The sequence below is a fragment of the Rattus norvegicus genome, chromosome 3, assembly GCF_036323735.1.
Source record: "Rattus norvegicus strain BN/NHsdMcwi chromosome 3, GRCr8, whole genome shotgun sequence".
Lineage (NCBI taxonomy): Eukaryota > Metazoa > Chordata > Mammalia > Rodentia > Muridae > Rattus > Rattus norvegicus.
Genome location: NC_086021.1, coordinates 174,430,700 through 174,448,371, shown reverse-complemented (window position 1 = coordinate 174,448,371; position 17,672 = coordinate 174,430,700). Strand labels below are relative to the sequence as shown.

The following is a 17,672-nucleotide window of genomic DNA, read 5'->3' as shown; positions in this document are numbered from 1 at the left end:
CCTATCCAGAGGCCCATAATGGCTGGGTGGTGCTCTCTGTGTCAGCAGACAATGGCTGCTCAGGGCTAAGCCTGGTACACTAGGGTATTCAGTTTACTAATGAGCCGAGCCACTTCTCAGTGAGGAAGCCTGCCTCTGTCTCCTGTTGGCTTCCTGTGGTACAGCTGATGGAACAAGAGAGGCCAAAGGCTTGACTCCCCTTGCACGCAGCTCCTTCTAAAGCAGTGAGCTGGTTCCTAGTATCACACGATCATGACTAATTTTTTATGTCTCTGTTGTGTTTTTTAGTGTTCCGTGAGCGCATGAGTTTAAGCCGGTCATGTGTGACTCTGTGAGAGCATGGTTTTAAGCTGAGGTGTGACTCTGGGTGCGTGCGTGTAAGCCAGCCACATGTGACTCTGCACTGAAGCTATTGTTTTGATGCTCAGACTGTCTCAGCTCATCAGTGGGTTGCTTTTGCTGGAGTTGTTTTTGGTTGGTTTTTACCACTCAGAACTTTTTTGTATGGAGAGCAATACCATAGAAAGAGGAATCCAGTCATGTTGGGATCTAAGATAAAAACATAGAATGGTATATGGTCCTGGCATTCAACATTCTGAGTGTTGAAAATACTTTGTTGCAATAGCTTTTGTTTCTTGCTTTCTGGGGGAAGGTGGGTCTCCTTCTCTATGTAGCCCAGACTCACCTCAAATCCTCAGTCTCTCGATTGCTGGGATCCAGGCCGGCATCACCATCAAAGTTCCTAATTTATAAAACTACCACCACCTCCTAGGGTGATTGTGGCAGGGAGTGGGTGAGCTAAGGTCAGTTAACACTGGCCTCAGGTCCAGCCATACATGGGTGCATGCCTAGGAACCTTGGTGACATCATAACCAGTCACTGCTCCAAGTCACTCCAACTCTTTCTCTGTAGGAGGTGTTGGAATTGGCCTTCTCCATCCTGTATGATCCTGATGAGACACTGAATTTCATCGCTCCTAATAAGTATGAGGTAAGCATTGTGCCACACTGCCTTGAGTACTAGTGCCCTCACTGTGGCTCATCAGTTGGAGAGGAGGTGTGGCCAGCACGGCAGTGTCCCCAGAAGCCAGGTGGCCAAAATGGATTGCCAAGTCTGTGGGCCTTCTTCCACTGGGCTGGACTTTACCACTTTACTCTGTGTGTATGTGTGTGTGCGTGCCTGTGTGTGATATGTAGACCAGGCTGGCCTTGAACTCCAGAGGTCTGTCTTTCTCTATCTCCAGAGGACTGGGATTAAAAGTTTGCACCTTAGGAACAGCTGGCAATTATTAGAAGGTTAGCCTAGCATGGGAAAGGTTTTCTTCTTTGTAATCTCGAAATCACTTTTCCCAAGTGGACTGAATCCCAGTTACATGGAGCCGACCTAGTCTAGGCTATGGAGCCAGGTGGATCTGCTCCTCCTCACGGGACTCCCAGTTCATCTGTAGCCCAGGAGGATGGTAGTGCCAACTCAGTTAACTCTGTTCATGGAGGGCCTGTTGTTGAGCACTTGGGTCAAGCTTCAAGAGGAGCTGTACTTGGACCAGTATGGCTTTGTTGGGACGCCAGAGCATGGTGAACTAGGCACCGACAAGGCATAGCAGCAGCAGAGGGCTGCCGAGCACGACTTCTGCTGTGCCCTCGAATTCTCAGAGCCTCTGGCCTAAGTTTTGTTTTTCTGAAAAGGGTCTCCTGTAACTTGGAGCTAATCACAGCAACCTTACTGTAGCTTAGGCTAGCCTTGAACCCCCGACCCTCCTACCTTTGTCTCCCAAGAGCTTGGGTGTTATAAGCCTGTTCCACCACGCAGGCTATGTCAGTTTCTTTTGTACTTCCCTTAAGAACATTCTTTAACATCAGTGGAGTTTTTTTTTTCTTTGACCAAATTGCAACCCCTGACCCCCTGTGTGCCTCCCACTCATTTCATTGAGTGTGTGTTCATTGAGTGTGTGCGTTCATTGAGTGTGTGTTCATTGAGTGTTCACTGAGGATATGTTCATTGAGTGGGTGGGTGAGTGTGTTCATTGAGTGTGTGTGTTCATTGAGTATTCATTGAGTGAGTTTTCATTAAGTGTGTGTGTTCATTTGTTCATTGAGTGTGTTTTCATTGAGTGTGTGTGTGTTCATGGAGTGTGTTCATTGAATGAGTGTTTGTTTTCATTGAGTGTGTGTTCATTGTTCATTGAGTGTGAGTTTTCATTGAGTGTGTATGTTCACTGAGTGTTTTCATTGAGTGTGTGTGTATTCATTGAGTGTGTGTGTGTTCGCCGAGTGTGTTCATTGAGTGAGTGAGTGTGTCATTGAGTGTGTATGTGTTCACCGAGTGTGTTCATTGAGTGAGTGAGTATGTCATTGAGTGTGTGTGTGTTCACTGGGTGTGTTCATTGAGTGTGTGTGTGTTCACTGAGTGTGTTCATTGAGTGAGTGAGTGAGTGTGTTATTGAGTGTGTGTGTTCACTGAGTGTTTTCATTGAGTGTGTGTGTTCACCGAGTGTGTTCATTGAGTGAGTATGTCATTGTGTGTGTGTTCACTGAGTGTGTTCATTGAGTTTGTGTGTGTTTACTGAGTGTGTTCATTGAGTGAGTGAGTGTGTCATTGAGTGTGGGTGTTCACTGAGTGTTTTCATTGAGTGTGTGTGTGTTCACTGAGTGTGTTCATTGAGTGTGTTTTCTGTTCCAGTCCTGGTTCCCGTTCCCTGTTCTCCTTAGCTGCACTTAGATCACATTTCTGATTATTTTTAAATTCCCACATGAATCTCCCATAAACTATCAGTTGATAGCGATGTGCATCTTCTAGCTGCCATTGCTCTTGTCTGCCATGAGTTTTGTGTATTCTGAATGGTCCCCAACAGCACTGCTGTGAGTCGCACTGCAGCCCTGGGGGCCAGTGTGTGACATTTGCAACTTGCCCACAGTACTGCATCTGGATCGATGGCCTCAGCGCCCTTCTGGGGAAGGATATGTCCAGCGAGCTAACCAAGAGCGACTTGGACACACTGCTGAGCATGGAGATGAAGCTGCGGCTTCTGGACTTGGAGAACATTCAGATCCCTGAGGCACCACCTCCAGTCCCCAAGGAGCCCAGCAGCTACGACTTCGTCTATCACTATGGCTGAGCGGGAAGGGACTAGGGCCCAGGAGAGACACTGGCAGCCCGTGCCTTGCCCTCCATTTGTACAAACTACTCCTCAAACTCAGTGGGACCTGGAGCTTCTCTGTCCCAACCATTAGGAGTCATGAAGTCAGGGCATGCTGCCCTCCTCAGCACCACAGAGCCTGGGTCGGGTTGGAGGAGTGAACTCAAGATGTTCTTGCCTCCCACGCTGAGTCTGCATCTGCATCTGGTACTGGACCTACCGACAGCCATCCCCTTTCCTTTCAAGCCTCCTCTCTGGTTGGCTGGAGAACCCACATGGGCTGGAGCTGGTCCATGAAAGGCTGCCCGTGGGGGCGAGAGGCTTGGGGATGGGGAGAGCCTTGGAGTGACTGTCTTCAGGTGACTCAGGCAAGAACAGCCTTGAGCTCTTGCTTCATAGGTCTTTGAGGGCTCATTCCAGCCTTATCCTGTGCCAAGATGCTGCTGCCTCTGGGTTTACCACCTCTACTCTCTAGAGATACCCGTCTCTCTTGTCCATGCAGGTATCAGGACAGGTAGTAACTTTCCCCCAAGCACTCAGTCTCATCCTGCCCAGGCAGAGGCCTCCAGCTTGAGTCTTGCTCTCTCGGGCTCTAGGAATGCTGCAAGGAAAGGCGAGGTGAGACCTCTAGCTCACCCCTTCAGTTCTGTCTTGTCCTTGCTGTGGAAGAATGCTCCCATCCCCCTTAGTTACAGGCCCTTCTATTTGTGCCCCTCTTGCCGCAGACGAGGGGCGTTGCCTTCCCTCTCTCCTTCCTGGCACTGTGGTTTCTGCCGTTAGCCATGATTTCAAGAAGTACCGGGGCCACAGCTGTGCCATGGGCCTTCATTGGTGCTGCAGCACTTGAAGCACGCGCACAGCCTCCTTCCTTGGACGCATGTTAAATGGTGGTATTCAGCATTGGCAGCCTAGCGTGGCGGGTACTGCCCAATGAAGAGTGTACTATATATTTTCTTTACTATAGGCCATACTTATGCAGACATGTATATATATTTATATAAGATCTTCCTATCCTAGGATAGGATGTTTAAGAGGAATAAAGTTGAGAGCAAAGCTGCTGTGCTCTCAGTCGTGAGTTGAGTGTAACCAGAGAGCAGCCAGGGGCTTCCTGTCAGTCACAGTGTTTTCAATAAATACTCTTTCATGTAGACTGGTTCCTGTCAACACCTCTTCCTCTACACTTGTTCCCTGCCCCAAGGGTAGGGAGCCACCTGGCGGTCTTCACTTCAGTGTGCCTGGGAGCGTCTGGAGAGCTCCAGCCACCTTCCAAGAGCATCTCCCTCTCCCCTGGTTGATCCTGCTCTGTCACGCACAGACTACTCACACCTGCTGGCTGAGGATGCTCACAGACTGTGGTACAGGACAGAGCGTTTCCTGCTCAGCCCTGCTGGGTACAACGTGGAAAGGCATACTGTACACCCCCAAGAACCCATCCTCCCTTTTTTCCCTGCCAGGGACACAGCCAGGGAACAGATCAAGTACTTGTGCCTTTCAAAGAAGACATGTTCTGCACCCCGTGTGTTGCCTGCGCTCAGTACCCAGCCTTCCAGCTGGTGCTTTAAGCTGTTGCTCCTACCAGCAGCCTCGGTAGCGGGGAGGTTTGAATGAGAGCAGTGATGAAAATAGATACTTCCTCTTGCCGCTGTCAGAAGGGGGGGGGGGGTGAGGACAGGCGCTTTCAGAAGGCATAGAAAGTGCATGCAACACAGGCCTTGAGCACTGAATGAAGCCAGGACCTTGGGCTGCAATGGGCACCACTGTAGGTCTTAGGAAGCATTGAATAAACTAAAGCTTTCGTGGTGCCAGCTGGCAGCAGCCTGCAGCAGCAGTGCGCACAAAGCACAGCTTACACTCTGGCCTTGAGCCTTCTGCTAGGAGCCAGGAGCCCAGCCAAGTCATGTGCAAGAATCTCTGTTTGCAGCCAGTCCTAGTAGAGCCCGGATGAGCAGAAGCCCAGAAGTGGGCCAGCTCGGGTTTGCAGCCCTAGCTTGCTTGGCTTAAGAGATTATCTTGCTCACGTACCCTGTTCCTAAAATGAATCAAATCCAGGTATGCTAAATTGTTCTGAGGCCACCTGTCTTCCTGGGCTCCCAGTAAGACTAGATCCTTCTCATCCACTTCCTTTCGGGTTCCATTTCCTCTGGGATGAACTTCCCGTACTCAGCTTATTGAATAATTCTCACAAAAGTATAGGCACATGTAATTTCACAAAGTGTCCATTATTACTTTGCCAAGATCTTTTACCTCTAAAATTTAATGGTTGTCAAATCATTATCCTAGCTGCTTGAGGTCCCAAAAGAAAAAGGCCCGCTACAGAGTTATTAGTATCTGTGATTCGTTCCTGGTGCTCGCTTAGGGGAAAACTACAGAGGCACTGTTAGAAAGCTTGCTGTGGCCGCCTTAGTTGAGGGAGTTGTTCTGGCTCCGCCCACCCCCACCGGCTTCCGGCGGAAGTCTCGCTTCCAGCGGGACAGTGCCCATCTCGAGTTTCCGGCAGGAATCTCCCGGCGAGAACCTGGGTGGAGGTAAGTGGGCGTGCGGTGGGCGGTCCCCTGCATTCTGGCCCGGCCTCAGTTTCCCCAGCCTTCCTCTGGCTCTGTGCCCGTTCGCCTGGCATTCGCTAAATTCTTACGAGGGGCCGGGTCTGGGGGATGGGGTTATCCAGATGGACACTGCTGAGCAGGCGCGGCAGGGACACGTGAGCAAACACATTCGTCACGCGGTGGGAAGTGCCACGCGCAGTGGGGGCCCTGGGGAAGGGGACAGACGCAGAGAGCATCAGGTTGCCAAGGAGGACACCGGCTGATGTGCTGGGCACACGGCCGTATGTGGGGTTGCAGCTGACAGGCAGGATCCTGGGAGGGCTTGTGGACCCAGCCCAGGGATCTCCAGTCTATAGAAATCGGCAATCTTAGTTTCTTTCCCTGATGCAACTTAAGGAAGGAAGGGCTTATTTTCCCCCATAGTTCCTTGTGCTGTCCATCGTGAGGAAGTCAGGGCAGTAAGTGCTTGAAGCAGCTGGTCACATTTCCATGGTCCTGAAGCCGGGAACCTTGAGAGCCATCAGTGTTTGCTAGTGTCCCTCTCCCTACTTTTATGGAGTCCAGGAGTCCCTGCCCACAACAGCATGGGTCTCCCCATATCAGTTAACCTGGTCAAGAGAACCCCTTTCTGGTATGCTCTGAGGCCCATTTCCCAGGTGATCCTAGATGCTGTCAGGTTGACCTCACTAACCACCGACCAGTCTCTGGCTCTTTCTGGACGGCAGGCAAGTGCAGGTGAATGGAAACTGTAGCGTATAGTCTGTGGTGGTGGGAGAAGTGAAGAGAAGTAGATAGGTCCATGAATAACCAGAGGTGGACTGGACAGGGCAGGAGATGAGGAACGCTGGGAGACAGAAATGGCTTCATTGATCACTGCCTTGGGCCTAAGTAAACAGTTGTTAGGGTGGCTATTTCTAAGAGATTTGAGAGTCAGATGGAGACCTGAGGAATATTAAGATAGGTTCTCGAGGTACCCTGAGGTTGAGCTGTCTGTGGGCCGGGTTCCTCTGCCTTCACAGAGAGCTTGGGGTGGTCTTGGTGGGCTGGGAATGAAGGCGGCAAAGAGGCCGGATCCCAGCCCTCGGGCACCAGTGCTTACTGGCTGAGTTAGAGAGGGGTCTGGTCAGACAGCTTTACAGAAAGCAGAAGACTCCAGAGACTGTGGTAAGCTACACCCACTAGGTCTCTGAGGAGGAAGCTGTCAGTTTCATGAGAGGAGCCACAGAAACCTGGGCTCTGACCAGGTGACAGGGAAAGAGTAACTGCCTGAGTGAACAGCCTGGTAAGGTAAGGGAGGTAAGGGGGTGGGCTGACTTTGGGAAGCTTTGTGACGGAATGATTCTTACCACGGGCCAGTGTCAAGTGCTGCTAGTGACGCCCCTGCCCCAAAACCGCACAGCTAGAGAAACTGAGTCAGAGCAGGCCAGATAACGCAGTCTCCGTTGTCGGTGACACAGACGGGTTTTCTCACAGGTCTTTGAAGCACTAAGCTGTACAGCCACATTCCGCTGAGGAGCTAGAGGGCAGCCAGGTGTTACAGCATCGTTGCCCACCCTGCTCTGAGGTAGGCACGGTTTCTTGGGGAAAGGGACGCCCGCTGAATTCCTTGCTTGGGTTGATGTGATTAGAAACCCGCTCTCCCTTACCATCGAGGGAGGATGAGGCCCTTAGGGGTTTTACATTTTGTCTAGCCAGTGTGAGGCAAATCACTGCTTAGTGAGGACGCACAGAGTGAATGTCTGCTTCCTGGGGTCCTTTCTGGCTGAGCTCTGTCTTTGCGTATGGGGATAGGTGACTTTCTGCATGGTGTCCCACAGAAGTGGGGAGCTCGAGAAGCTCTCTGAAGGAAAGGTGAGGCTTGAACAGTAGACAAATGGCAGTACATTGACCAAGGAGGAAGTGGTCAGAAGTAGTCAGGTTAGTAAGTTGAGAGAAAGGGGAACAGGATACCCTGGCATGTAGTGTGCCCCACGACTGCCTGGGAATGGGAGGCGGTGGTTCTCAGGGAGCACGGTGTGGGCTGTTCTGGAGTGTTGGAGACTCAACCCAGACCCTCCACATGCTAGACCAGCACTACAAAGTAATTTCTGGGCACGGCCTGGGTTGTTACAACTTGGGGTGGGGGACATGAAACTCGTGGCATCTGCTGGGTAGAAACGGATTTGTTAACGGATTGCCGCGTAGAAGACTGGCCTCTCCCAGAAAGATTCAGTAGTCTCAGGCTACAGAGCCCCAAGCATTGAGGGAATGGGAACCTCGAGGTCTGTTTGAGGAAGCTTTAACCCTGGGTCCCCAACTGTTTAACTGTATCAACGGGAGCCTGAGATCAGAGGTGAGATCAGGTGAACAGGTCTGGTTAGCAGTTGGATCTGCCTCTGGAGTTCATGGTGACCAGAACTGGCTGCATGCTGGGGAGATGTGAGCCTACAGAAAGTATATCAAGATATAAGGCTGCCTTACGCACGTGGGGCAAGGCCTCCTCGTTGGACCCATCATGGCTTTAATCATGGCCTGTTTATTAACCCGGAAGTCAGTGCCCAAACTGTAGGGTGAAATAAGACATACTTCGCTCTGTTCGTTTCTGCGGTGCTGGAGTTGCAGTGAGAATTCTTCTTGCTGTAGAATCCACGAGAGTGAGCCCACCATGAGGGGAAGCTCACAGCCACCACGCCAGCAGCTCCAGAGCTGTGAGCACTGTTGCCGTCAGTGAAGCAGCATTCCATTTGGGCAGCCCACATGGTATTCTTATATTTTTGGTTGTGAGCCTAGCCTTTAACGGCTGAGCCATCTCTCCAGCCCCCACATGGTATTCTTAACAGTTTCAATGTATGGCAGAGCCCCGGAAAAACTGGTTTGCCAAAAGTAGTGGCCAGCCCTCTGCCTTGTGACTATCAGAGGTGCTCCAGATGCAGAAGCCTTTTTAGCCTTTCTAGTCCCTGCTCACTAAATGCTGGGCACCTCCTCCAGGTCACCACCCTGGGTTCCAAGCTCCTCTAAAGATAGCCAGAGTCCAGGAGTCCTTTGGGCAAAGCCCACAGCCAGCCCGGTTTGCCCTCGAGGAGGAGATAAGATAACAGGTTCCAGAGTGCAGAGCGGTCTGTCTGTCCAGCCTGGTTGGGGAGGAGTCTGATCTCGTGATTCAGGAGGGCTCCCAGAGGAACTGGCATTTCAGCACAGTGGGGAGGAAACACCTGCAGGACACCTGAAGAAGCCCATTAGAACCGTGAACCAGGCTCACCCACGAAGAGCCAGGGCTCCTGAGCCAGGTTTGCCCTGGGCACTCAGCGGTGTTGAGACTAGCTGTTGAAGACCAGGGCAAGGTACAGCTGATCCACTCGAGGTCCTAAAGACCTGAAATCCCATACCCACTCTCTGTCATAGTCATCTGACTAAAAGGGAATATAGAGAAGGCCGGGTGGGTGTGCGGCCCTCGTGGAGTGTAACCTTACAAGCATTACATGAGGGGACAGGAGTGTGGCTCACTGGGAGCGTGGCCCCAAGCATGAGGCCCTGGGTTCTGTCTGCAGCACTAAAAGGGGAAAAAAAAAGTCTGTCCACTCAAATCACTCCCTTCTTGGTTGCTACCAAAAAAGGAAGCAGGAGAGCAATGGGTCACAGACAGGCTCCCGAGGGACAGGATTTATACTGAAGTTGGCCACACTGAGGAGGGATAGAAGGGTGGGCTGGGTGTGTGTTCCCGCCATCCCTTCTGGCTGGGAACAGACTGGCAATGACAGACTAGACCAGGTCTAGTCTGCAACTCCAGGCAGGGCTTGGCCTTCATGAAGGCAGCTGGGGGCTGCTGAAGGGCCGGAGCAAGGCCTGACGAGACCGCAGCCATCTGTGTGGAAGACAGTTTGAATGTGTACTAGAGCCTCAAGTACCTAGACTGGGGCAGGACCCGTGGCCTCTGGTCTCTTGGTGGCCAGAGCTGGTCTGTACCTGACCCCGCCTCTCTTCTCTCCAGCTGTATAGCTGGGGACCCGTGACTGTTGCATCCAGCTAACCATGGAACAGTTTGGCTCCAGCCACCAGCCCCTTAGGTGAGGACTCAGTCAAGGGCCCACTGCCCATTCCACATCATGGAGGCCGAGAGGACTCTTCCAGCCAGGGGAGCCGCCCTTTGAAAACGGTGGTCCAGTCCTGCTGGTTCTCCCTACCAGCCACCTTCAAGAGAGGCCCCTATTCCTGCTGGCCCACGGATGGGGAGGTGGGCCCTGGACGTCGCCTTTGTGTGGAAGGCAGCGCTGACCCTGGGCCTGGTTCTTCTATATTACTGCTTCTCCATAGGCATCACGTTCTACAACAAATGGCTCACAAAGGTAAGCAAGTGTGGGACTGGCCCAAAGGTGACTGTACTTGGGACAGTCGCATTGGGTCATGGTGGCTTTTCCTGGATACTGGTCCCAGGCGGGCTAAGCAGGTGGCTAGCAGGGGTGGTGGTGATGAAACTGGGCAGGGATTGAGTCCCTGGGCTGCCACTTCTCTGTGTGATCTCCACAGTGGGCACTAAGCCCTCATTCCATGGGGGTCACGCAGAGCACTGGATTGGCCCCTGCCACTAGAGGGAGGAGACGGAGGGGCTGTGTAGCATCTCTCCACTCCTGCTGTCTGCTTTGGGCCCCACAGAGCTTCCACTTTCCCCTCTTCATGACCATGCTGCACCTGGCCGTGATCTTCCTCTTCTCCGCCCTGTCCAGGGCACTGGTCCAGTGCTCCAGTCACAGGGCCCGGGTGGTGCTCAGCTGGACTGACTACCTCAGAAGAGTGGCCCCCACAGGTGGGTCCAGTGTGAGGAGGAGGGCTTGTGGCCACACGCTACCTACCTCCTCTCCTCCCCACCCCTCTCCCGCAGCCGAGTTTCAGCAAAGCAGGCAGTGTCCTTGTCTGTGCTGGTTCACATGGGCCTCAGTGGGCTCTACCAAGTGCAGAACGGGGGAGCTTCACCATGTGGCCATGCCGGGTGGGGCTAAAAGATTTCCTAGGACTAGTCTTGAGTGGGCAAGACTTGAAGTGGATGGGAACCTCTGACCCTGGGTATGCGAGGTCAGAAAGGAGAGAAGTCTGCTGGAGCAGGGAGTAGGCGGAAAGGGGCTTAGCAGGCCTAGCCAGTCAGAAGGGACTCCAGCCCTAAGCAGGATAGACTCTTTGGCTAGGGGTTACCCTGAGTTGCTTGGTGGAAGAGAAGGCAAGCAGGCACTCAGGAGTTTCAGCATTATGCTTGCCAACTGGCCGCCCTGGCTGAACTCCCTGTCCCCACAGCACTGGCAACAGCACTTGACGTGGGCCTGTCCAACTGGAGCTTCCTCTACATCACTGTGTCTCTGTGAGGACCGACCACACCCTCCGCCCTCTTCAGGCCAAACTTACTTCCACAGCCAGCAACGGGCCACTCCTCCACTGCTGCTCTCTCCGACCAGCCCTCATTCTCCCTCTCAGCTCCTCCCTGGCACCTGGTGGCACTCCAGGAAGCCTCCTGTCCTCTGCTCTGTCATAAGCCCAGGGCAGAGAGATAGGCTGCACCTGCTGGCCAGGCAGCAAGGGGAAGCCAAGGGACAGGACAGAGGACAGAGCAGCCATGAGTTCTTGGCAGGGTGGGGGAGGGATGGGAACCAATGTGTGTGTGTGTGTGTGTGTGTGTGTGTGTGTGTGTGTGTGTGTGTGTGTGTGTGTGTGTCAGGAGAACCAGGCAGTGGAGCACTGTGTGTCAGAGCTCTGATGTCTTGCTTCAGAGAGAGTGCAACCCCTCACTTCTCTTTGTCCAAGTTTCTGTCCTCCTTACCTAGTCTCTACCCCAGCCAGGTAAAGAACAAACTGAGTAGGCTTGGTGTCAGGCCCACGGCTCATCCCTCAGTGACAGCCAGGCCTCTTAGAGACTTCCTCCCACGAAAGGTGGCATACCCACACAGACCCACTGGCTGGCTCCTTTGGGGCCTGGTTGCCCTCAGGTGGGTCTGCCGCCATGCATTGTGGGTATCTGCTCTGCTCCAGGTACACAATGACCAAATCCTCTGCTGTGCTCTTTATCCTGATCTTCTCTCTGATCTTCAAGCTGGAGGAGCTGGTGAGCCCCACATTGTCACTCTGTGGCAGGACACTGCCGGCCCCATGTCTCTGGAATGTCTTTCTTGGGGAGGGGACCTAGATATGGGTGACAGCTGAAGGTTTAGAAGTAAGCGTGGCAGGGTCAGCGTGGGCCCCGGGCCCTGGGATTCCCCTGGGGCAACTCAGCGGGTCCTGTTTGTTAAGGGGCACTTGGAGCCTGGAAGGGACACCAGTACTTGAGTATTTCAGAACAAGTATGATGTTAGGAACATGCTTGCTGCATGTCAGCCTTGAGTCCGTCAGTAGGCTTTGGAGGGGACGAGGCATAGAAGGAGACACGGCACATGCTTGAGCCTGGAGCTCCCAGTGAGCCGCACTGTCCCCCCTCTAGCGTGCAGCGCTGGTCCTGGTGGTCCTGCTCATTGCTGGCGGCCTCTTCATGTTTACCTATAAGTCCACGCAGTTCAACGTGGAGGGCTTTGCCTTGGTGCTGGGGGCTTCGTTCATTGGCGGCATCCGCTGGACCCTTACACAAATGCTTCTTCAGAAAGCTGATCTCGGTGAGCCCCCCGGGGAGGGTTGGGGGCCAGGTAAACCCAGGCTAACAGGCCCGGCCTGACAATAGTTGTCGTGTCCTGTCCTGCAGGTCTCCAGAATCCCATTGACACCATGTTCCACCTGCAGCCACTCATGTTTCTGGGGCTCTTCCCTCTCTTTGCCGTATTCGAAGGTACACTTGGTCTTCTCCCCCTGGGTACCATAGAACAGCAGATCCAACATGACCCCTCTGAGCTCAGCACGGTGCTAGCCATAGAGGTTGCGCAGACCCAGAACTCAGCCCCTCCCCAGCAGCCGTGGTTTGGGAATAGACAGACACACAGAATGAGTAGAACCCCATGAGCCAAGGCTGCAGAGAATTAGGTGTGAAATACAAGGAGTCAGAGCAGAGGCTGAGGACAGCCCCAGAGGCACCTGAACTGCTTGCGACCTTTCACATAGCCCAGGCTGGCTTCAGACTAGCCACCTAGAGAAGAGTGACCTTGAACTCCTGAACCCCCGCCTCTATCAGCCATAGCTGGGTTTGTTTATTTTATTTTATTTTTTCAGAGCTGAGGACCGAACCCAGGGCCTTGTGCTTGCTAGGCAAGCGCTCTACCACTGAGCTAAATCCCCAGCCCCTTGCTTGCGACCTTTTAAATGCATAGGTTTGTCTTCCCCTTATAACCTGTTGTCATCCCTATTCAGTGGGAGAAAGAAACCGAGAAAACAACGTTGAAAGCTTGCCCACAATCCCATAGCTCTTAAGCGAGCCACACTAGGTGCCCACAACCTGGCAGCAGGAGGCTAGGCCCACTGCTACACTGTGCACATGCCGCCCAGGGAGCAGAGTCCGTGTCTGTCACAGGTGGGGTGCCTGGGTTGGAGAGGGGGGTGGTAGAGGATGAGTGGTGGGCCGGAGAATTGATGTCATCCAGATCCCTGGCAAGCAGGGCAGGAGGCTTAACCATGGATGTTTAGCCAGGGTGGACAGAGTGGCTCCTTCCACAGCTGGGGTTGGGGGACAGCCTGGGCACATGGACAACTGTTCCATCTCCTGTGGCTTTCAGAGGAGAGGCAAGGCCAGGGGCTGTACAAGGTGGACAGAATGTTGTCACCTTTCCTCCTCCAGTGCTTTGGGATTAGTCCTTGTCCCTTGTTTACCCTCCTTCTCAGAGTCCCAACTGTCCTCAGGGTCATTACAGAAAATTCCATCCCACATCCATTTAAGTTTCAAGCAGCGAAGCGTCTCCAGCCTCCGTGAGAAAATTATTCCTCAGCCCCGTTGTCCAGGAAACTTGTGTGCGGAGCCTCATGCTTTTCCTTTTTAAAATCTCTCCCCATTCCTTCATTATGCCCCTTGTAGCAAACACCACACTCACCCCCTCCCAGGCCCTCTCACTGTTCCCGCTCTGCAAACCTCATCCGCAAGCCCCTGGTCGCCGCCACTTAGCAAAGCTGCATGGACTTAGCTCCTTTAATCTTCTCTGGTAAATTAATCCCCCAAGCGCCTTCATTACTTGTGTTGCTCTTCCCCGAATTCCCTTCAATTTGCCTTTGCAGCGCTCTGAGCCCAGCACCAAACAAGATGGCTCACATCACCAGGCTACTGGCCTGGGGCACGCCGCTGTGGAATTTTGCACCCCCTCCTAATCCCCCAAAGTTCTTGTCTGCCTTCAGTGCCCTCCTGGGTCCACTGTGCCCAGTGGATACTGACCTCACCCACTCTTAACACATCCTGGGGCCTTGCTGTGGGAAGAGCCCGGGGAACCCTTTAAGAAGGAAGCCACCACTTATGAAAATTGAAGCAAAAATCAGTGCAGTGTGCAGTGTGCTGTGGAGCAAGGGGCTGAGGCCTCATCATGAGCTTACATATGTGTGTTTTGGTTCTGTTTAGGATGGGTCTTGTGTAGCCCGGGCTGTAGTTTTCTATGTAGCTGATGTTTGAACCAGTCATCTGCCCCCCGCCCCCCGCCCCGGGTGCTGTGATCACAGTGTGTGTTCCACTGCACTCAGCTCAGGGTTTGGGAGTGTGTTTTTATTTTTTGAGATAAGTTCATTAGATTATACTGCTTGCTGAAGAAGTGACAGTCTAGTCGCTGTCTTGTCATTCTGTCAAGAGGGGAATCCACAGCCAAAGGAGGCCACCACAGTCCACACACACACACACACACACACACACACACACACACACACACACACACACACACACACTCCCATGCACACAATCTAAAGGTGAGGGATCCCACTACTGTACATTTTGCATTCCTATATAGTCAGCCTCCACCGGAGCCCACAGGTACAATTCCTCCTGTTCTGATAATGGACATGTATTGCCCTGGGCTCTGTACTGCCTGCCTTGGTCCCTGAATCTCAGGCAATCTATGGAGGGCTATTTTAAAGCCCCTGTCCTTCTCTCCTACCTCAGATACTCAGCCACACACACACCACCCCCAATGCCATGTTGAAGAAACCCTGTAGCTGTTGAGCAGGGCCAGCTGTGCTGTATAGGCTCTGGCCTCCCGCCCGTTCTCCCTTTTGCTTTCAGGTCTCCATTTGTCCACCTCTGAGAAGATCTTCCGCTTCCAGGACCCGGGCCTGCTCCTGTGGGTTCTGGGGAGCCTCCTCCTCGGAGGGATTCTGGCCTTTGGCTTGGGCTTCTCTGAGTTCCTCTTGGTCTCCAGAACCTCGAGCCTCACACTCTCCATTGCTGGCATTTTTAAGGTACACACTGGGAGTGACCCCAGACCTACCCGGGCTGGAACCCCGTGAGGGCTTCTAGCAGCTCTGCTCCTGTCTCCGCGCCCTGAGAAGGTTGGAGGACAGACAGCAGAGTGTGATGTGCTGTTATTTCCCCCTGTGGAGCTGAGCAAGTGTCACTTCTCGCCAGTGCACAGCTCTGAGGCTGCAGGCCAAGCCTCACACCACTAGGCCTCCAGTGTGCCCACATTGTACCTGACTGGCAGCTCGAGTTAATGGCAGTGACCTGGGACACTGAATGTTGACCCTTGAAAAGTCCCAGCATTGAGAGCTGGACACTGGTCAGGTCTATGAAGGAGTTTCCATCTAGCCAGGTAGGGCATTGACCCCCAAAGCCAACGTTTGGGTGTTAAGCATCTAGCTATGACGAGGAGAGGCCCATCTCAACAAAGCCACGCTGAGGGCTGTCCATCTGTGGACGCCAAGCAACAGCAGACTCCCTTACCGCGGGGGGCACCTGTGCGGTGGTTTGGGGGTTGGTTGGCATTCTGCTTTTGCTGAGAGTTACACATCTGCACTTCAGTAACACCAGGCCTGCAGGCCAGTGGCCTGGGCACAGAGGCTGCCTGTCATATCAGCTGGTCTGGCTTTGGCCTCAGTGTACACAGAGCCCCACCCTCCAGGCCACAGAGTCAGCCTCTGACCCATGTCCTGCCTCTACCCACAGGAAGTCTGCACCCTGCTATTGGCAGCTCACCTGCTGGGTGACCAGATCAGCCTTCTGAACTGGCTGGGCTTCGCCCTCTGCCTCTCTGGCATCTCCCTTCACGTGGCCCTCAAGGCCCTACATTCCAGAGGTACTGTGGCCTCCTCCCCACGGCTTAGCATTACTGACTGTCCTGCCATCCAGCCCCCGCTCACCAGCTGTTGCTGTAGATGGGGACATGTGCCAGATGGTTCTGGCCCCCTGAGAGGATATAGGGTCAGTAACTATGGTGTGTCTACCCCAAGGTGATGGTGGCCCTAAGCCCCGGAAGGGCCTGGGCTCCAGCGCCGACCTGGAGCTGTTGCTCCAGAGCAGCCAGCAGGAGGAGGACAACGGTGAAGAGGAGTATTTCATGACCCAGGGGCAGCAGTGACCAGCTCGGAAGCAGCATAAGCAGACCGCTCTCCAGTCGGCCACTCTCCAGTCGCCACTGCTCCAGGGGCCCGGCTGGTTCCTCAGAGCAGCTGCAAGTGGTGGCCGCAGAGCCACCGGCAAGAGCTCTGAGGCTCCTGTTCTCTCCTGTGCAGCTTGGTCCCACAAAGCGAAGCCAGGCTCACCTGGAGTCTGAGCTGTCAGTGAAGGGAGCCAGTGGCCTGTCCACTGTTGCTCTGGCTCTCAGAGGTGAGGTAGTTTCTCAGGTTCAGACTGTGGGACATCTGGGAAGGAGTCATGGAGAGGCTGGGCCTCATCACCTGGACAGCAGCTTCCTCAGAGAGTAGATTTATTTATAGTTGAAATAATGATTTCCTTCTCCACAGCACAATGTTGCCTAAGGCACGAGAGCAAGGAGAGCCCTGGGGCCTGGCCTCTCCTCCGTTCCCTGCCTGGGGCCTGGCCTCCTGCCTTCTGTAGCTCATGCTCCTGTTTGTGACCCAGGTCCACACCATGGACCCACAGCAGGAAATAAATGCGTGTTTGCCCAGTGCCATCTTCTGGAGACTACCAGTTCCACAGCCCAGACTTGCAATCTGGTTCTGTCTTCTTACTGGCTGTGTGACCTTAGGTGGATAACTTAGCTTCTCTGTGCTGTAGGTTGTGTATGTTTTTAAAAGATGGGGTTTAAAAGGGGGGATAATGTCTATCTCACGCTTTCTGGAAAATGTTACAGATTAAGTGCTATGTAGTCTTAAAATACTGTCAAGAACCAAGAGACTAAGACTTAGGAAGAATTTACCATCACTGGGCAGGGGGGACTTGGTTCTGTAATATGGGCCAGTTTGTGCACTTCTCTAGGGCCAGGACACAGGGCTGAGCCCTCTTGTGGCCTGACATGTGATGGTCGCCCCTTCTCAGAGCTGTTCTCTGCCTTGGCAGGGGAGTGGCTGACCCAGGAGGCTCGCTCACAAAAGTGCTTCAGGCACCCACAGCAGGTGGCGCCATTTGCCCACACTGGTTCCAGCCCTGCCTGCTGCTACCCCTGGGCAAAGACCCAGGAGGGGCTCTGTGTAGAGCTGGAGCGACTGGAGCTCCATTGGTTATGCCCAGAACATGAGCCGGACTCCAGACTTGTGGAAAGGACGAGGGTAAATATTTCCATTGAGAACCATATGGTGTCTGCTGCAACTTGAAGCAGGCAAGAAGCCTTGCATGGCACAGATACAAGGGGCGTGGCTACATCCCAGTAAAATCTGGTTTCCAAAAGTGAGTTCTTGCCCACCCCTGCTGTAGAGGGATCCCCTGTGAGCTGAGAGTGGCAGGGAGACTGAGGCCCAGGAGCAACCATCCTCAAAGGAACTCTGACCAGCCTTGAGTCCCAATTTCCCTGCCAACCTCCACACTCCAGGGAGCCACCTTATTTGGCCCCGGCCTGTCTTGGGTTCTGCAAGCTCAGAGGTCAGGATTACAAAAATGCTCTTGTTCCAACCCAGTGATGTGGGAAGAGTCGGGCCGAGAGGGACTGAGAAGGCTGCCTGTGAGGGGGAGAGCCACACAGCCCACTGGCTCA

At 53.5% G+C, this 17,672-nt stretch overlaps 2 protein-coding genes across 16 annotated transcripts in view; both read left to right on the top strand.

Moving 5' to 3' along the window:
• Positions 1 to 5,407, top strand: part of Elmo2 (engulfment and cell motility 2) — a 273,759-nt gene extending 268,352 nt beyond the window's left edge. For 2 of the 3 annotated variants that reach the window (XM_063284221.1, XM_006235599.5), the window contains 2 exons: positions 913 to 990; positions 2,915 to 4,284. In XM_063284221.1, coding sequence (XP_063140291.1) covers positions 913 to 990; positions 2,915 to 3,115 — 279 coding nt within the window. In that variant the 3' untranslated portion in view covers positions 3,116 to 4,284. 3 annotated transcript variants of the gene reach the window in all.
• Positions 5,408 to 5,519: 112 nt separating this feature from the next.
• Slc35c2 (solute carrier family 35 member C2) lies at positions 5,520 to 16,684 on the top strand. Of its 13 annotated transcripts, XM_063283878.1 has the most exons (12): positions 5,522 to 5,661; positions 7,153 to 7,243; positions 7,497 to 8,999; positions 9,647 to 10,001; positions 10,309 to 10,459; positions 10,942 to 11,005; positions 11,671 to 11,743; positions 12,116 to 12,284; positions 12,371 to 12,454; positions 14,810 to 14,985; positions 15,689 to 15,818; positions 15,973 to 16,652. In XM_063283878.1, the coding sequence occupies exons 4-12, from the start codon at positions 9,882 to 9,884 to the stop codon at positions 16,098 to 16,100; spliced, it is 1,095 nt and encodes a 364-aa protein (XP_063139948.1). In that variant the 5' UTR covers positions 5,522 to 5,661; positions 7,153 to 7,243; positions 7,497 to 8,999; positions 9,647 to 9,881; the 3' UTR covers positions 16,101 to 16,652. The 13 variants fall into 13 exon arrangements, with proteins under 13 accessions (XP_063139950.1, XP_063139946.1, XP_063139942.1 ...); XM_063283880.1 differs by lacking the exon at positions 7,497 to 8,999 and having other exon boundaries at positions 5,520 to 5,661; positions 9,647 to 9,722; positions 9,970 to 10,001; positions 15,689 to 16,652; XM_063283876.1 differs by having other exon boundaries at positions 5,520 to 5,661; positions 15,689 to 16,652.
• The last annotated feature ends 988 nt before the right edge of the window (positions 16,685 to 17,672 follow it).

Bases quoted from the DNA above. Each gene is read 5' to 3' on its own strand.
- Slc35c2 (XM_063283872.1), top strand. From the start codon at position 9,882: ATGGGGAGGTGGGCCCTGGACGTCGCCTTTGTGTGGAAGGCAGCGCTG. The intron at 10,002-10,308 runs GTAAGCAAGTGT...TGGGCCCCACAG, and splicing joins ACAACAAATGGCTCACAAAG to AGCTTCCACTTTCCCCTCTT. The intron at 12,455-14,809 runs GTACACTTGGTC...TTTTGCTTTCAG, and splicing joins TCTCTTTGCCGTATTCGAAG to GTCTCCATTTGTCCACCTCT.